This window comes from Ochotona princeps, chromosome 16, assembly GCF_030435755.1.
Source record: "Ochotona princeps isolate mOchPri1 chromosome 16, mOchPri1.hap1, whole genome shotgun sequence".
Classification (NCBI taxonomy): domain Eukaryota; kingdom Metazoa; phylum Chordata; class Mammalia; order Lagomorpha; family Ochotonidae; genus Ochotona; species Ochotona princeps.
Window position 1 is genome coordinate 57,905,933 of NC_080847.1, and position 18,015 is coordinate 57,923,947.

The window sequence follows — 18,015 nt, forward strand, 5'->3', positions numbered from 1 at the left end:
CCACTAGGCCACCAGACCAGATCGAATCCTATTATTTTTAAAGATAAGTTTGACAACCATCCTCTCTACCACCTCTCCAGGCCCTGGTGGTACAGCTACATTAGGGGACAGCAGAGATTATGAAGGAAAGTGGTTCCCAGCTGCTTCAATGGAACTGCTGACTGCTTACAAAAGCCATTCCCCAAGGCTACAGGAATCCATAAAATTTCTAGCTTACAAGATTTCATAAATAAGCTAGAGATTTTATAATAGCTTATCTCTATTTACTTCCCAGCTAGTCAAGATTAAAAATTCAAAAGATCTTGAGAATTTCTGTATCTGCAGTTGCATCCTAGACACAGTAACTGGATGATTGAGAATGTCCTGACTGGCTGGGAAAGCAGCCAAGGATGGCTCAAGGCCTTGGGCCCCTGCACCCACATAGAAGACCTGGAGGAAGCTCCTGGCTCCTGCCACAAATATCTATAAAATATCTGAGATTTCTAAAAATAGATGTGATTCGATGCAAGCTAACATTCTGATAAACGAGAAAAGTTAGTCAAGTCCAAAGTATGCTAGAAGTTGGATGACAATTGATAAACAGTCACAGTGAGATACTTACCCTCCCACACACAAAGGACTATCATCTCCTGGTTCCACACACTGGAAAACATTCTTTCTCCCCTCCGGACTACTTCAAATGTAACTGTGATGTGGTAGCCACTGTCAAATTTTTCATTCCTAAACCAAAGGAACTATTAGCTCAGGCTGCCATAGCAAAATGACACAGATGGAAAGGTATAAACAAGAAAATTTATTTTATCATAGTCTTGGATGATAAAATTCCTGGGTCAGGACACCAGCATGGACAGCTGCTGCCTAGGGCTCTCTCCTGATTCAGTGTGTTCTTTCAAGAACACTCATCACATTGGCTTGAGCCCACCTTTATGACCTCACTTAACCCCAACTACCTCCATAAAGGCCTCATCTCTACTTACAACCCTGTAGAGGATTGCACACAAGAATTTCACAGGGACACATTTCCATCCCTAACAGCCTACCTGTGTTAGAGGTGGGTATCTCTTTTGAACACTCTGGTATATCAGGAAGTTGGAGCTGCAGGTAAAGGACTTCCCACAGTCACTACACTCATAAGGTCACTCTCCAGTGTGAGCTCTCTGGTGATCACTGAGGTCAAAGCTCTGGCTGAAGAACTTTCTGTTGCACTCAAAAGGCCTTCCTCCAGTGTGAACTTGTTGTTGTTTTATGAGACTGGAAGATTTCTTACAGTCACCTTCTCCATAAGGCCTTTCTTCTGCGTGACTTCTCCAGTGTCTGATGAGGCTAGAGTTCTGGCCAAAAGATTTCCCAGTCTCTGCATTTATTAGGCTGTTGTGAATTCTCAGATACTTAAGAAGCATGGAGCTACGAATCAAGGATTCCCCACATTCCCCACACTCATAAGGCCTTGCACCAGTGTGAATTTTCCAGTGTGTCATGAGGTAGGATTTGCAACTAAAGATTTTACCACATTCATCACACTCATAAAACTTTTCTCCAGTGTGAACTCTGATGTACAAGAAAGTCAAACTTCTTGCTAAATGATTTTCCACATCAGACACATTCACAAGACTTTGCTCCATTGTGAACTCTCTGGTGTTGGAAGAGACGAGATCTATAGACAAAGAATCTCCCACAATTACTACATTGATAAGGCCCTTCCCCAGTGTGAAGTCTCTGGTGTTTAAGGGGGTGACAGCTCTGGCTAAAGGATTTCCTACACTTACCACATGCATAAGGCCTTGTTCCAGAGTGAACTCTCCGATGTGTAATGAGTCTAGAGCTATGGCTGAAGGATTTTTGACATTCACTGCACTCATAAGGTCTTATTCCAGTGTGAACTCTGTGATGTACAGAAAGGACATTCTTCCTGCTAAACAATTTTCCACATTCATCACATCGATGAGGTCTTACTCCAGTGTGAACTCTCGAAGGGTGATGAGGCTAGAGCTTTATTTGTAGGATTTCCCACACTCTCCACATTTGTAAGGCTTTTCAGAAGTGTGAACTCTTGCATGCTCACTAAGGCTATAGCTGCTACTAAAACATCTCCCACATTCCCATGTGGCATTTTTCCCTGTGGAGGACTCTCTCAGGTTGAACATATGCCTGCTGGTTGCCAAAAGCTTTCATGTATTTGTTCCAGTCGTAACGACTTTTTACACTGGGAAAGGCCACTGTTAGCTCTCCAGTGTGAAGGACCTGTTGCTGAAAGAATCCTGACCTGGCCAGCAAGTCCTTGCCAACCTTCCTGCAGGGAGGGACTCTCGGGATTCGCAGATGTTTGGAGCTGAGTCGCTCCCAGGGTCACTTCTAAGGCATTTCACTCCAGCATGCAGCTTCTGGTGCTGCTGAAGGTATGCAGTGAGAGGTGGTGCCTTCCCACGCTCCCCATTCACGCACAGCTTCTACCTGTGATGCTGGTGCTCAACCAAGTACACAATGTCTCTCAGAATCGGGCCACAAATCTCACAGGAAGACACAGTCTGGGGAGAACAGACCTCAGGCACCTTAGCCCGCGACACTCTACATAGATACGCTCTGCTGACAGGGTGGCTCCTCAGCCTCTGCTCCACACCAACATCCTGAAAGGAAACATGGGTGAAACGGTGCTGATGTGGGCAACATGACACAGCTCAGAGAAACACATGCATCTGAAAAGACAGGGATTGGATCGATGGGACTGTTTCCAAAATCAGGAAATCAGGGTTCCAGCTGAGGCTGGGGCAGCTTGGTAGAAGTGATCTCCAAGGATCAGCACACAAGAGGCCTCAAAAATAAAAATTTTTAAAAAAGCAAAGAAAGAAAGAAAAAGAAAACACACACACACAAAGAGGCCTTAAGAATTAGACACAGCCTCGGGAGCAGTCCAGGGAGAAGACGAAGGATCACAGCTCATGCCTCCAGATCAACTGTCAGTAGATCTTGCCTTCTGCTGCCGCATGTACCACACTGAAGCATGTGTCTGGACCCAAGAGAATGTGAGAACTAAAGAGGCAGGTGGCCTTCCAGGGATGTTCAAGAATGGCCCTCAGGACCAAAGCAATGGCTCAAAGGCCAATCTTCCAACCGCAGGTGCCAGCATCCCATGTGGAATCCGGTTTGTGCCCCAGCTGTTCCATTTCCCATTCAACTCCCTGCTCAGGGTCTTGGGAAAGCAGTAAAGGAGGGCCCAAAGCCTTGGGACCCTGCACCCATGTGAAGCTCCTGGCATCAGATCAGCTCAGCTCTGGGCATTGTGGGGCACTTAAGGAGTAAACCAATGGATAGAAGATTTCTCCGTCTCTCCTATCTATAAATCTACCTTTCCAACAAAAAATAAAGCTTTAAAGAAGCAAGCAAAAAGAACGGTCCACTGCTCATAGCATAATATGGAAAAAGCAAAGCTGGAAGAGTGAAAAAAATGAGACGTGCAAGTCCACAGGTATAGACGTGAACTCTGGGCTACATATAAAAGTCGACGTGGAGCTAGTGCCATGGTATAGCAGGCTAACTTCCATCTACAGCACCAGCATCTCATAAGGCTGCTTGTTTGTGCACTGATTGCTCCGCTTCTGATTCAGCTCCCTGCTTATAACCTAGGAAAGCAGCAGAGGATGGCTCAAGCTCCCCATGGGAGACATGGAAGAAACTCCTGGCTCCTGGCTTCGGATCAGCTCAGTTCCAGCCATTACAGCCATTCAGGGAGTGAACCAGTCAATCAAAGATTCTTCTCTCTGTCTCTCCTCTGTAAGTCTGCCATTCAAATAAAAATGTAAAATAATAATAACAAAAGAGTAGATGTGACAAGAAGCAGAATGAACAAACTGGAGAAATGTCCAGAGTGACAAAGGAAAGGCAGGCATGAGGTGCGACTATCGCTGTCCTTAGTGCCCAAATACGCTACTGTTCTACAATCTGAATAAGCCCTGGCCTCATGCCTTCCATCTGATGCTGCTGCTCAGGGTGAAGCTTCCTCTGGACTAGATTTTTCTAATGGCTGAATTCATAGCCTCCTATGAACCACCAAGGGCTTCCAACCCCAATCCCTAAAGGGAGCAACTGGATGGCACTTTGAATACACAAACACCTGCAACCAGTCCACAACAACTCAGCACACGACAGTCCACAGGAAACAAAACTATTACCAAGAAACTTTCAGAGGAAGGTTTGCGAGAACAGCCTGGGGTCTCTGTAAGTGCTGGTTCAGTGGCACATTAGGTGTGAGGATGCAGAACCTGGGGGAACACGCAGGTCCCGAACAAAGTCACCTGCCTAGGGAGAGACAAAGTGAGATCTAGGAGGCAAGCTACAAGACATGTGACCTGTGACCCTGCAAGGAGGCGGGTTTTAGGCAGAGAGAAGGCAGCACTCACCCTTCAGTTCTGTCAACCACAGCCTCTTTCCAGAGGACTGAGGTTGTAAGGTTCAAAGGTCAACCTGACCCTTCAGAAGGGGGACTGCAGGGACCAGGTGAGGACACACGGTGGCTTACAGACCTTACCTAGGCAGGTGACAAGTGCTAAATTCTCCAGCATCACATCATGGTACAGCCGTTTCTGGACTTCCCCAAGGAGACCACATTCCTCCCAGGAGAAGCACACAGTCACATCTTCAAAAGTCAGAGTGCCCTGCCAGGAAACCACAAACAGTTCCTATCCTGAGAGCTTATGAATCACATCCTGCTCTCACTTGTGCATAGCTACCCTTCACCCAAGCTCCCAACTCAAAAGAAATCAGAAAAAGAGTGTTACTGTCTCCTTACAGACCTAGGGCCACCAGTCACGAGAGGCAAGTGGACTAATATCCATCAGAGCTGTGGCCCAGCAGAGAGGAAGCCAGGGTCTTCTCTGATGTGACCCAGTCACTGAAGTTCCAGTACCAGGAAGAAGAGTCATCAGGCATGTTCCTTCTCCAACTGCACACCCCTCCAGATCCCAGATTCACCAAATCACCACCACCTCAATGTCCACACCTCAGGCAGCTTCCCAGCCTCCACATATGCCACCTGGGTTTTACCCAGCTCCTCTCCACCACACACCATTTGAAAATCATGATGGCCTAAGGTTATGGTAATACATGACAAGTAACACTGGGCAGATGGGACTGTATGATTAACCACAGTCTCATAGCCTGGGAGGATTGATCACATTGGTTACTCACACATACCCATACCCTGGGAGGGAAACCACACTCCCCACACAGCCACATGGAAGCAGCCCTCCAGAAGCGTGAACAACTAGGGGCTGTGAAGGTGTAAGCTTCCAAATGTCAACAGAGAAACACCCCCTCAGTTCCCACAGGAATTCAGAATTGCCTTGTTTAAATATTGCTAATGATACAGGGAAATAAATCCTGCTTCAAAATGATAAGCAGGTTCCCTGGATAAGAGAAGTCAGTCTGCTCTGGCTGAGACAGCAGATGTACAAGAGCAGAAGGCAGAGGACAACTGGTACTCTGGTTATCTGAGGCCACACGGTTCCCCAGATGTCACAGTGCACGTAAACTGAGCCTTAGTCCCAGGCCTTACACCACATCCCAGCAGACAGCACCCAGAATGCATCTGGCACATTCAAATAAGATTCAACATTTTTGCAGCCTTTCTGTCACCTCGACTAGTGGTAGCAGTCCCAACCTTGCAACAGGCCTCCCTTCGGCACTAGCCTCAGAGGACTAAGCGTGGGCAGCCTCTGGCGCATATGGTTGGATCCGGTTCATTCTTGGCAGTGAGAACTACATGTGACCCCCACACATCCTGTAGTCCTATTCAATCCTATGCCACAGTACCTGTCCCCTCAGCAGTCAGGACCTTCCTCCACATACCTAGCCTCCTTCAAAGCCCAGCTGTGCCTAGCAACATGCAGGGCTGACCACATCAGACCCTGACCTTATCCTCCAGCCTGAACGAAACACCCAGATGCCATCAAAGTCTTCACAAGGCCCCAAGTACTCAGAGTGGTGATTAAGCACTAGTTCTGGCCACAATTACTCTTACGCCTCTATAGTCACCTCCTATCTACCCTTCCCTTGGGAGTCCCTGGTCATTTGCTAGATTGTCCTATCTTTTATATATCTTCCATTCATGGCCAGTTTCTCAGTCACCTGTATTTGACAGCCAGAACCATGTCCCAAGTACCCAGTAAAGAGATCCTGTCCATGTCTCGGCCCTTTGACAGTTTCACAACTACAACCCAGGGCTTGTCTCCCCAGATGTCACCTATAACCCACACTCACCCACACGACAGTCACCATATTTTGATGTCTGCATCCTAAACCACACGCTAGATTCCCAGACCTGCCCACCTAATACCTCAACTTGCCAGGCTTTCAAGATGGCCATAAACAGCCTGGCATGATGGCTCAGGAGCTAAATCCTTGCCTTGCATCCACCAGGGGACTGGTTCATGTTCCCGCTGCTCCCACTTCCCATCCAGCTCCGTTTGTGGCCTGGGAAGCAGTCAAGGACGGCCCAAAGCCATGGGACCCTGCAACCGTGTGGGAGACCTGGAAGAAGCTCCTGGCTCCTGGCTTCGGTTTGGCTCAGCTCCAGCTGTTGCGGCCATTTGGGGAGTGAACCATCGGACGGGAAGTTCCTCCTCTCTGTATATCTGCTTTTCAATAAAAATAAATAAATCTTTAAAAAAGAAAAAGAAGCCGCCGCCATCAGACAGAGCAGCCAGAATTGTAGGAACAAGCCGCGGAGCCCAAACACCATGCTGTTTATTCACAGGATCAACAAGCACAGCCAGGACTCTGGGTGCTTATTGTCAGTGCACAGGAGAGGCCAACTCACAGGACAGAGGGAGACCCCATCCGTGGGACTCGCTGCATTCAAGGAAGAGACAAGAAACGCCCAAGAAGATGCACTCAGTTAGAGTGTATATGGAAGGCATGGTGGAAAGAATGTACAGTGTGCCTTACACAGCACAGTGAGGGAGTTCTCTTTGACATACGGGTCAGTGAGCAAACACTGCAAGGGAGTAAGCAGGTAGCTGTGTGTGTATTTTTGTACACACAGTAGGAACACACAGGTGTGAGGCGAGGCTCACTGAGCCCTCACAGGTTCCCCAGGAGTGCAGGGACTGGTCCCCAGCACAGCTGACTGTTAGCCTGTGTGATTCGCTGCAGACATGCTGGGGCTCACGAGTGAGAAACCTTGGCTCTTCCTCTAGAAGTCTGCACATCCGCATAGCAGCTGGCTGGAGCAGGGAGCCAAGCAGCCTCCCTGGCTTCCAAGTTAGATTCTTGGAACTTCATCACAAAGTCACTGTAGAACTCATTACAAATGTACATTTTCATCCCAAGTCCTGCCTAATGAGACACTCGGGATGTGACCCAACAGATAGAAGATACTCCACCCTCCCCACTCCTCCCACTCCCTTTGGTCTGAGGACCCTTCCAAAGAAATTATTCGTTTTTTTGGTCATGAGCAAGAAAAAAAATTCTGACAATTTCTCTTTCACACTTTGGTGTTTTGTGCATTTTCCAACTAAGCTTTAATTTTACCCACGACGAAACAAGTGGAGAACAACAGTGAAGAAACAGGAATTCCCAACATGCCATGAATTTATTTTATGTTAAAGATGCCCAGTGTTTCTTTCTTCAGAGTGTTCCTCTACAAAGTCCCTTGGAGCCCTTGGTGCTCACGATCTCCGTCACCAGTCCCTGCATCTTCCCTGCGCTGGCAAACACGCCCTGCAGCTCTGGCACTTCCTTTCAGAAACCTCCCATCCTCGAGCTGTGCATGGCCTTCCTCGCTTTATAGTCTTTCAATGCATTTTGCTCTTCCCTCAATTTCTTCTTCTCAATATTTTCCTTTCTTTTGGCCCTGATTACTAAAATATAGAAATGATATTATTTAGATACTAATAAATGAGGGGAGAATGGAGACATTCCATGTTCAACCTTTGCAAGTTTCCAGTTAAAAATACAGAAAACACATCATCCAACTTACCAAGAAGATACCAAAAGAATATTTGCCAAGGCTGCAAGGGCTGCTGGTTGCAGTGAGCGTTGCTCAGTTTTTCCACTCCTGGTTTCCAGCCTGTCTCCATAGCCCCGCGTGCAGCTGACTGCTATGACTCAGCGTTTGGGGAATCCTCCACATGCTATCGCTTGGGAATTCTCTAAATGGGTGTCCAACACTCTGAGGATGCTTACAAAATCAGGATTTTGTGAGCAGCCCTGTTACCATCTCCTAACAAGAACAAGCAGAATATATCAGCAACAGGCATTCCCACACAGGAACTGTCGCTCTGAGGCAGAGGCTTCTGTTTACTGGCTTGGACTCAATTTCTACATGCGATTGAAGAAAACAGTGCAAGATAACACCTGCTTCTCTGTGGTCTGAACACAACAAGAATGGCACCTTAAGAAAGAGTACAGCTAAGGAAAATGCTCTGGAATATATGTCTCCTGAACTCTGTTTCAAGTCCTTGAAATTTCCCTGCAAAAGGAACTAAGCAACCACATAGCCCTTTGCCTCTCATGCAATTCCTGGCGGTGTGGACACAGTAGCCATCAACTCCTGCCCATTCCTACAATTCCTTAAGGTATGGACACCAGTAGCCATCTGCCTTATCTTTTACTCTATCAGTTCTTTGCCTTTGAAAGCCCAATAGTGGGCCTGGTGCAGTGGCCTAGTGGCTAAAGGCCTCACCTCGCATGCATCGAGATCCCATATGGGTGCCAGTTCATATCCCCACTTCCCTTCCAGCTCCCTACTTGTGGCCAGGGAAAACAGTGGAGGATGGCCCAAAGCCTAGGGACCCTGCATCTGCGTGGGAGACCTGGAAGAAGCTCCTGGCTTCGAACTGGCTCAGTTCCTGTGGCCACTTGGGAAGTGAACCAATGGATGGAAGATCTTTCTCTCTGTATCTCCCTTTCTCTGTATATTTGACTTTCCAATAAAAATAAATAAATCTTGAAGGAAAGGAAGAAGGAAGGAAGGAGAGAAAAAAGAGAAGGAAAAGAAAAGGAAAGAAGGAAGGCAGAGAGGGAGGGAGGGAGAAAACAAAACCATAGTAAGTTTCCTCTGAGTTTCTGACAGATCTGGTTGGTGCATTCTCTACCTGAATGAATGAACGTCCCCAGTTTCTTCTCGTTCTCTGGAAGCAGGCGAGTGGACTCCCCATGGCGATAGTCATCCTCAGGGCCCTCCTCTTCCTCTCCTAAGAATGATATCTTGACGTTTTCATAAAGCAATGCAAGTTGTCGGCTTTCCTCCGCTTTTACTAGTCTACTGGAGAATAGCAGAAGTGAATTTAAAGGTACAATTTTCACATCTGCATCAGATGATGGAGGCAAAAACAGGTTATAAACCAGATTACTCCTAGTCAGATATCAAATTTCTGTGGTGAGAAATGCTTTTTTTCTTTTGGAATAAAGAATACTTATGATATCTCAAACATGGACCAAAGTCAGGGCTGGTAGCAAATAAGGTACTTGACTTGGATACAAAACCCCTAGGAGGTGACATTTCAATGCCACGTCTTACAACATTAATTAAATGTTCCGAAATACTTGATACATTTTACATAAGAACAGAATGGGTATCACCAAGTTTTCCTTTGCCTAGACTCCAGCAAGGATTGGTCTAGCACTGCTACTAACCCTACATTTAAAACACTGATACAGCTTTGGCACGCATCTAAAATAAAGTACTCTTACTCTACTTGGCGCTGATGTTGTTGTGCCTTGAGTTGAGCCACCAGCTCTGATCATCATATATGAGTGTTGGCTGAAGCTCTGGCTACTCCGCCTTCCATCCAGCTCCCTAGTGAATGCAGCACAGAAAACAGTAGCAGACAGCCCAAGTGCTTGGACCCCTGCACCCCCTGTGGGAGACCTGAATGGCGTTCCTTCTAGGCTCCTGGCTTTTAGCCTGGCCCAGTCCCAGCTTCTGTGGCCATTTGGGGAGTGAACCAACAGATGGAAGATCTTTCTCTGTCTCTCTCCTTTTCTCTAGCTCTGCCTTTCAAGTAAAAATAAATCTTTTAAAAATCAGACTTTTGTACTTTTACAAGTGTTCCAAATTTTCTACTTTGCCAAATACATTCTATCCTTTTTCATTTGTATCATCACCCAACACAGGGTCATTCTACGATTTTAAGAACGCTGGCCTGACCAGGGGGGAGGGGCGTGGGGAGGGGTGGGGGGATTCCCAGAGCCTATGAAACTGTCACATAATGCATAATAATTAAAAAAAAAAAAGAACGCTGGCCTGGAAATTTACAAGGAAACACTTTTGTGATAAGAATCCCCATTATTATTATTATCTTATGCAGTCATCATCTTAGGCACCCAATGATAACCCAGCTAATTTGTCACATCTTATTTAAAGGGGATGCTATTTATCATACACTTACTATATTGCATAGGAGATTGCAATCCCACATATCACAGCAATGCCGAAGGCTATACATGCAATTAAAATGACTTGAACAAGAGCAGGTCTACGTGGAATTAGTGCTAAAAATAGATAGAAAAGAACTTGTAAGAAATATCAATTTAGCTATGTCTCTTAATTAACACGTTTGCTAGTCATATAGATATCATAAAGAATAGGAGACAAAATCAGAACTACCATAAAATATGTTCTTAATTTAAAGAAATACCAAGTCTATATTGCACAGCCTGTATGACCAAACATAATCTGAATCCCCCAACCATTCCTGACCCCCTTTTTTGTCCATCTTGTCTGTAGCTAAAGTCCTCTTTTTTGCTCCAAGGGACACCAGGGCCCTGACTTTGAGCAGTGATGTCAGTCATCCCTGCAGTGGAGGGACAGTGGCCAGTTCTCAGGACACAAACAGTGTGTGGCGAGTTCCCACTGGGTGGTGCTGTCAGAGAGGGATATTACAAGGCAGTTTAGGATGGAGTTTTACAAACCTGTATTCCAGTTGTCACTTCTTAGGACTAAAGTGTGTGCCATAAAATCTTGGTTGCCCTTGGGAGACTCCAATGTGTCCGTCTTCTTCATTGGAGTTGAAACTAAAACACACACACACACACAGAAAGAGAGAGAGAGAGAGAGAGAGAGAGAGAGAGAGAGAGAGAATGGAAATGAGAAATAAACCGTGAGACGACAAGAGGGATCTGTTTGGGCTACAACAAAACACCATCACTTGGTAGCTTATCAGCAATGGGACATTATTTCTTACAGTTTTGCAGGATGCAAGTCCAATGCAAAGGGATTAGTAGAAACACTGTACTTTCAGCTTAATGTCTGGGATCCAAAATTACAGTGTTGTTGTAATGCACATAATCTCTTACTATGACCGAGATGGGCATCCTTCCACATCATCAACGAAGAGCTAAGTTAGGGGAGAAAGTTGAGATCCCCCAAAGAGCTGACTAGACAATGATTCCATCCTGTCTCTACATCAAAACCTACAACTGGGACCCAGACCTCGGGTGCAAGCTCGCAAAGAAGGTCGTGTCAAAAAACTACACTGCAATCCCTCTGGTGTCCTGGCCAGGACACAGGCTCTGGCTCTGGTGCTGATGGGTGTGAAAGGGCAAGTGAAATGGTCATTACCGAGCCTTAGGAAGGCTTGATAGATGAGTGTATCGATAACACTGTTTATTGTCTACACTTCCTGATACTTTCCTAACTTCCGGCCTCACTGACCTGAAGAGACTGTCTCCCAGGACTGACAAGTTGCTAAACAGTGTAAAACACCTGGGGCTGGAGCTATGGCACATCTGAGATCGCAGCATCTCATGTGAGCACTGATTCATGTCCTGACCGCTCCATTTCTGCTCAGCTCCCTGCTACTGATATGGTCTTAGGCACTTAATTCAGAGTTTGGAAGCCACACTTGCCCCTGCCTCTGTAATCCTTTCTGCACAGAGTCAAATGATGCTCACTTATCATCACCTGGAACCTGAGGGGGACGGTGTTGCATTGTTGTGTAGTAACCACTCCTTTCTCAAGCCCCCATAAAAGCCCATGTTGGAGAAGGGGCTGGGGCTCTCTGTTGGTCATCTGCCTCATACCAGCTACCTCTCTTGCCTCCTGTAGACGGACTCTAAGATACTGAGGCAGCAATCTTTCTGGCTTATCTTTCCCTTTCTGGCGCTCTCTCCTTGAACGTGGCCCACATGTTTATATCCCTCCCTGTCTGAATAAATTTTACCACTTGTTTAAGCTGTGTTGGTGCCTGTGCTTAGAATGCTTTTTAAGGGGTTTTTCCTCTCTTTCCTCCTCCTGCCAGTACGGCAGGAGGTACGGGTCTTTTCTCTCTCAAAGCTCCCCCTGTCACTAGGACAGGAGCTCCTTTTCCCAGCTTTTCTTATAAATCTTGCTTTAAAATTAAAGCTCGGCAGCGTGGCCTAGTGGCTAAGGTCCTCGCCTTGATCCCATATGGCTGCTGGTTCTAATCCCGGCAGCTCCACTTCCTCTCTATCTCTCCTCCTCTCAGTATATCTGACTTTGTAATAAAAATAAAATAAATCTTTACCAAAAAAATTAAAACTAAAAAATTGCTTTTTAAGTAAAAGGCAAGAACATAGAAAATAAATGTTTGGTCAGAACTTAGATCACAACACCATCAGCCTGGGAAAAGCATTAGAAAATAGCCCAAGTGCTTGGAGTCTTGCAACCACATGGGAGACCTGAAGGAAGCTCCTGGCTCCGGGTTTCTGCATTGCTCAACCTTGGTTTGGTGCAACCTTCTAGGGAGCAAAACAATAGATGGAAGATCTTTCTCTTCTCTGTAACTCTTCCAATTGAATAAATCAATCTTCTTTAAAAATGATTTTGTTAATTTACTTTTAATGGAAAAGCAGATTTACAGAGAGAAAGGGTGTTGAAAGGGTGTATGAACAGCAAACGTCTCCACAAAGAGTCACTGCCCAACTTCATAGAATGTCAGGAATGGCTACACTGTTTCAAGACAGAGTCCTTCTAATAGGTCAAGTAAAAACCAAGCAAAAGAAACCACAATAGTCATAAGCAATGTCCTCGACTTTTATCTGCTTCTGGATGCACATGCTCAGCCACCAGGACCCGCACCAGAAAGTCACAGTCGGGGCAGGAGCAAGGCTTTATAGTTGCACTCATTAGACTGAAGCCAAGGAGAAGAAGCACAGCTTACAGGGTGAAGAACACACACTTAGCCAATTATTTATATTTTTGTGAACAAGCCTGCTACTAACAAATACACATGATATATCTAATAGATAACAGGATCTCAGGTTGGAAATTCTCACTTCACAAGTGAATCATACGACAACTTACCTATGGGTTGTGGGAGAGTCCGAGGTGTTGGGATTATATCAGTGCCCAGGTTGGATGAGTCGACAAGATGGTCTTAAAAGGAGAAATAATAGGAGTGAGGCAACTCAGGGGCCTCTTCATTTCCGCTGAAACAGTGTTGTAATTCACTGAGACAAGACCAAGTGTTGAAAATTACCTGGTAAGTTTGATTTTTCAAATGAATGGAACCTATTGGCGTAAGACAAGCATACATGAAGTGGGCATTCCATGAAAAGCAAAAATAAGAAAGGGAAAGAACTTTGAACCTTGTCCATCACTCTACACTGTCTGCCTATGCAGAAAAGGAACACTTAGCTGTAGGCCAGCGCCCAGCCCTACATTTACTGGAGGGACGAAGAAGTTCAGCTCCTTGCAGAATGTTTAGGGTTTGACTTACGTCGCTGGGGCGACACGGAATGTGGCTGTGGAACTGACTCAGCCAGTGGTGGACCAGCAGGACCTGCAGTGAGGCTTAGCGTATGGGCCCTGATGAAAGGATACCAGGCCTTCACAGACGATACAGAGAGAAGGCAGAAGTTTCTTACCCAGCATGATACATGGTCAAAGCCAACAGAGAAGGCAGCAGCAGGGCTCACAGCCAAAGCACCATGATTCCACTGTCCCAGGTGCCCTGCCCCGTCGGGTGGACCCTTTGGGCTTTACTTCCTTTTCCTTCTCGTAGTCTAATGAATAGCAGCTAGCTACTACACTTGTGACTAATGTTCAACCAGATAAGCAGCACTTAGTTTGTGAACTGCAGCAACTCACTTGTGGAAAGGCCACTGGAGGGTCAGTGCAGGTTGGCCCTCCCGAATCAGCAGCACACAGGATACAGTTTGCCGCAGCAGAGTGCAGACAGGGCACAGAAGCACAGGCTCTAGGCTGAGGGGTGTCATCCTGGTTAGCAAAACACTGAAACCTTAACACTTAATACTCTGTTCCTTTCAAGTCCCTGCCAATTTTTTTAAGTTTTAGGGGTTGGTGCGATGGCTCAGTTAACCAATCCTCGCCTTGTAAGCACCAGGATCCTCCATGCAAGCCAGTTCATGTCCCAGTTGCTCCACTTCCCATCCAGCTCCCAGCTTAAGACCTGGGAAAGCAGCAGAGGACGGCCCAAAGCCTCTGCGACCCACGTGGCCAATCCAGAAGAAGCTCCCTGACCCTGGCTTTGGATACGCTCAGCTCTGGCTGTTGTGGCCATGTGGGAAGTAAACCAGTGGAAAGAAGGCTCTTCTGTCTCTCTTTCTGAAAACCTGCTTCTCCAATAAAAGTAAATAATTTAAAAAAAAGAAACAGATAATTGTAAAAAAATTGTAAAGAAAGAGTTCCTCTGTACATATAAAAATTGAAACTAAAAATAAAAATGGAAATGAAAGATTCTAGAAATTGTTAAGGTGACAACACAAAGAAAAAAACATGCATTTTTAACGTGTATTTAAATGTATTTGATAAAAACTGAAATTTTTAAATGAAGAAGAAAGTGTCTTTGAAGGTTGTTAACACCAAAACATTTGACATTAGAAGGAGGTAAAATGCATGTTCAATACCATTAAGCCTAGCTGAGTTGAAGCCTTGCCCAGGCAGGGCTTTTGCCCAGCAAACCTCCTCACTAGTCAGGCACACTAAGGACAAAGCCCCATATGCCCAGCACTCTGCTTAGAGCCAGCCAGCCCTCTCTCCAGCTATGTCCTGCCCTCATGTCTCTGCACGAGCTGGAAACATTGGCAGTGTCTCCATCTCCTGTCAGCTGCGCATGTCCTTTCAACACAGGCTCATCCTGCATGGTTCCCCTCTACTGACAGAGCTTTAACAGGCTGTCCTTGAAACAGAAATAGGGCTACATCAGCCAACTACAGAAGAACCTGAGGTGAGAGACTCTTCAACGCAAAAACATAGTAATTTTCTATCATTATTCCATTTCAAACGTCCTACACTTACATTTAAAAATAATACAGTAAGATAATCCTTGTAGAATTATGTAAATAATTTTGTGCCATAGGTTTATTATGGTGGATATAATTGCTCTTGATTATAAAAGATTAAAATTCCTAGCATACTGAATGATCACCCACAGCTTAACAAATGATCAAATCAGTCATGGAGTTTTCTGGGGTCGGGCTTTGGCCTAGTAGACACCCGTGCCCCATATCAGGTCCCTGGCTCATGCCCTGGTCCAGCTTTTCACTACTGCAGAACCTGGGGCACAGTGGTGATGGTTCAAGTGTGGGTTCCAACCACCCACATGGGAGACCTAGCTTGGATTCCAGTTTCCAGCTTAGCCCAACTCCGTGTGCGTGCCTGTGTGTGTCTCTGCCTATTGAATAAGTAAATAATGTTCCAAGGCCCTCAGAAGACCAGTTGACTACATTAGGGAACATGTTCTCCTGTGTAGTGAGGAAAGGAGACCCCAGAGATGGTCCTGGAGCTGCCTATGAGCACCAGGGGGCTGCTCCTTGTGGCAGGTGTAAAGCCAGGAACACAAAGGACACATTTCACAGTTGTAGCAGAACAGGAGGTCAGAATGCAGCAAACGGTAACAGGAACCGAAGGTGCTCACTGGGACGGCCCAAGAGCACGCTGGTAGAGGGAATTCAGGCGAGACCTCCTGGCTGCTCTTGTCCTATCTACTGTCCCACTGGGCTCTACCACCTCTGATGGTTACATTCCCCTTGCATCCTACACATGGCTATGGACCACTTTGTGTTGCCTCCATGACCCAAGTTGTGATCCCCTTCCCCTAGTCGCTGGAGACCATCATGTGCCAGAGACCCCATCTAAATAGAGGTCATTCTCTCAAACCACAGCGTTCTTACCAGTAAACCATTCATGACAATCCAATCTATCAGAGGTCAATATTGGAGTACTCCTTGATAGCTGCCCATCCTCCTCCATTACCAGGCCTCTCTTTCAAGTTTTCCAAATGTCCTGGCCAGCTGGAAACATCCCTGGACCTGTTAGCCTGGCTCCTCACCTGGCACTGGCAGCAGGCAGGCTGCAGTGTTGCCTGAACAAGGATTTTGGGACTGATTCAAACAAAGGGCTGACTGTTCCCACTGTTTCTTTCAGCAGTCCTGCTCGACTCATCTTAAAGGCTTCACCTGATGAGAGGGGTTTGGCTACTGATGACTGAAATCTTGACGCTCCAACTCCCACCCCAAGACTCTAGTCTCCAACGTGACTGGGTTGGCTGCAGATCTCCAAAGGGCCCCAGGTGCTGTGCCTGGCACATCTGGCCAGCATGTCAGTAATTCTTACCAACTGGTCAGATTCAGTTCTTCACCTTAGAAGGAACACAAGGCACATCCACCCAACTGCCCACGTGTGATTTAAGCAGTTTGTGTCACCAGGGCCTGAACAGAGTCCCCTCTGCCTTCTTGTTGCTGGCACTACACATTTGTTCTGCTCAGAGCCCTCAGAGGAGGAAGTAAAAGGGCATGTCCTTACTTGGACAGCCAAGCCACAGCTTTACTCAGAACAGAGCCCAAGGGCAGCAACCCAGGTTACAATCCTGGGCCTCCGCTTGTCTTCCAATGGTGACCAAATCCCTCTGTGTTAGACATCAACTTCATGTTTGAAAACAACGTGAGATGGTTTCACTTGGGTCTTCTTACAAGCCATTCACAAGCTGCCAACTTCCACTGTGATGCAGCTGTGACACAGGCACCGGGGTGAAATTAGTGGTCCACACCACTGCTTCTCTCAGACTTGGCTTTGGACTGGACGCATTGGCCTCCTGGAGGCCCTGCACTCAACTGATCAGGGTCAAAAATGGCTTCCTGGCACCTGCCTCAGCAGAACACTGAATACTAGCTGCCTGCTGGGCCCTGGTAGAGGCCAGCTCATGACCCCCTGTGCCGGCATCCCCACCTTGCCACAGGTGCAAGATGTCTGCTTACAGCAGTGGCTCCACTCAGCTTGGCCACAGAACCAATGGGTTGATGCTCACAGCATGGCCTTTCCAAGCTACAGGAGGCTGTGGCATCTCCTTTGCCAGGAACCTAGACGTGGTGATGATGATGTTCTGCAAAATGCAGAGTCCCTTGAAAGCAATTATAACCAGGCTTGAAATGAGCCAAGTTCAAGAGTGGTTCCCACTGAGTGCTGGGAATGTTGAACCGGTCCCAAGCACCGCAGCCCTCATCTCTACCTTCTGCTGCAAGTCTTTTGGGCCTCCCTTCCTCACCGCGTGTTTCTGTGAGGGTGACTGAGCTCTGTGACTCTGCGTATCAGCTCCCCATGAGCTCCGTATCTCCACAGCCCAAGCTGCCTGCAATCTTGGGTCCAGGCACCTAACAATGGGAACTCATGCGCTGGTGGTCCTGCTCTCACTCCTGGTGGCCTCTGTGTACCTGTTATCCACACAACACCTACGGGGATCTTCAGAAAATCAAAACCATTTTCTTTCTGTGCTGGATACAGCTGTTCAGGGGTCCCCTGTGCCCTCAAAGCACTGCCTCCAGTGCCAGTTGTGGTCAGCTCAACAGGCCTAGGGACGGGTGGGTCAGGTTTCCTTCTGTGAGTCTAAACAGATCTAGGGCACAGAGCCGACTTCTACCTAATAAAGAACAAAATCAAGCTAAGGGGTCCGGCACGGTGGCCTAGTGGCTAAAATCCTCGCCTTGAACGCAACGGGATCCCATATGTGTCCTAGTCCCGGCAGCTCCACTTCCCATCCAGCTCCCTGCTTGTGGCCTGGGAAAGCAGTCAAGGATGGCCCAAAGCCTTGGGACCCTGCA

General features: G+C 46.9%; 1 protein-coding gene and 1 pseudogene across 1 annotated transcript; both read right to left on the bottom strand.

Moving 5' to 3' along the window:
* Positions 1-1,028: 1,028 nt before the first annotated feature.
* LOC131482179 (zinc finger protein 256-like) lies at positions 1,029-7,689 on the bottom strand (annotated as a pseudogene).
* A 45-nt stretch (positions 7,690-7,734) lies between these two features.
* C16H19orf18 (chromosome 16 C19orf18 homolog) lies at positions 7,735-13,273 on the bottom strand. The gene is made up of 5 exons (XM_058674941.1): positions 13,262-13,273; positions 10,909-11,010; positions 10,386-10,488; positions 9,090-9,259; positions 7,735-7,853 (listed from the first exon to the last, which is right to left on the bottom strand). Exons 2-5 carry the CDS (start codon positions 10,997-10,999, stop codon positions 7,735-7,737), a joined length of 483 nt encoding a protein of 160 aa, XP_058530924.1. The 5' UTR covers positions 11,000-11,010; positions 13,262-13,273.
* Positions 13,274-18,015: the final 4,742 nt, after the last annotated feature.

Coding starts and splice junctions, on each gene's coding strand:
- C16H19orf18 (XM_058674941.1), bottom strand. CDS start 10,999: ATGAAGAAGACGGACACATTGGAGTCTCCCAAGGGCAACCAAGATTTT. Junction 9,260..10,385: donor GCAATCTCCTATGCAATATA/GTAAGTGTATGA, acceptor GCTATTCTCCAG/TAGACTAGTAAAAGCGGAGG. Junction 7,854..9,089: donor GGGGACGTTCATTCATTCAG/GTAGAGAATGCA, acceptor TCTATATTTTAG/TAATCAGGGCCAAAAGAAAG.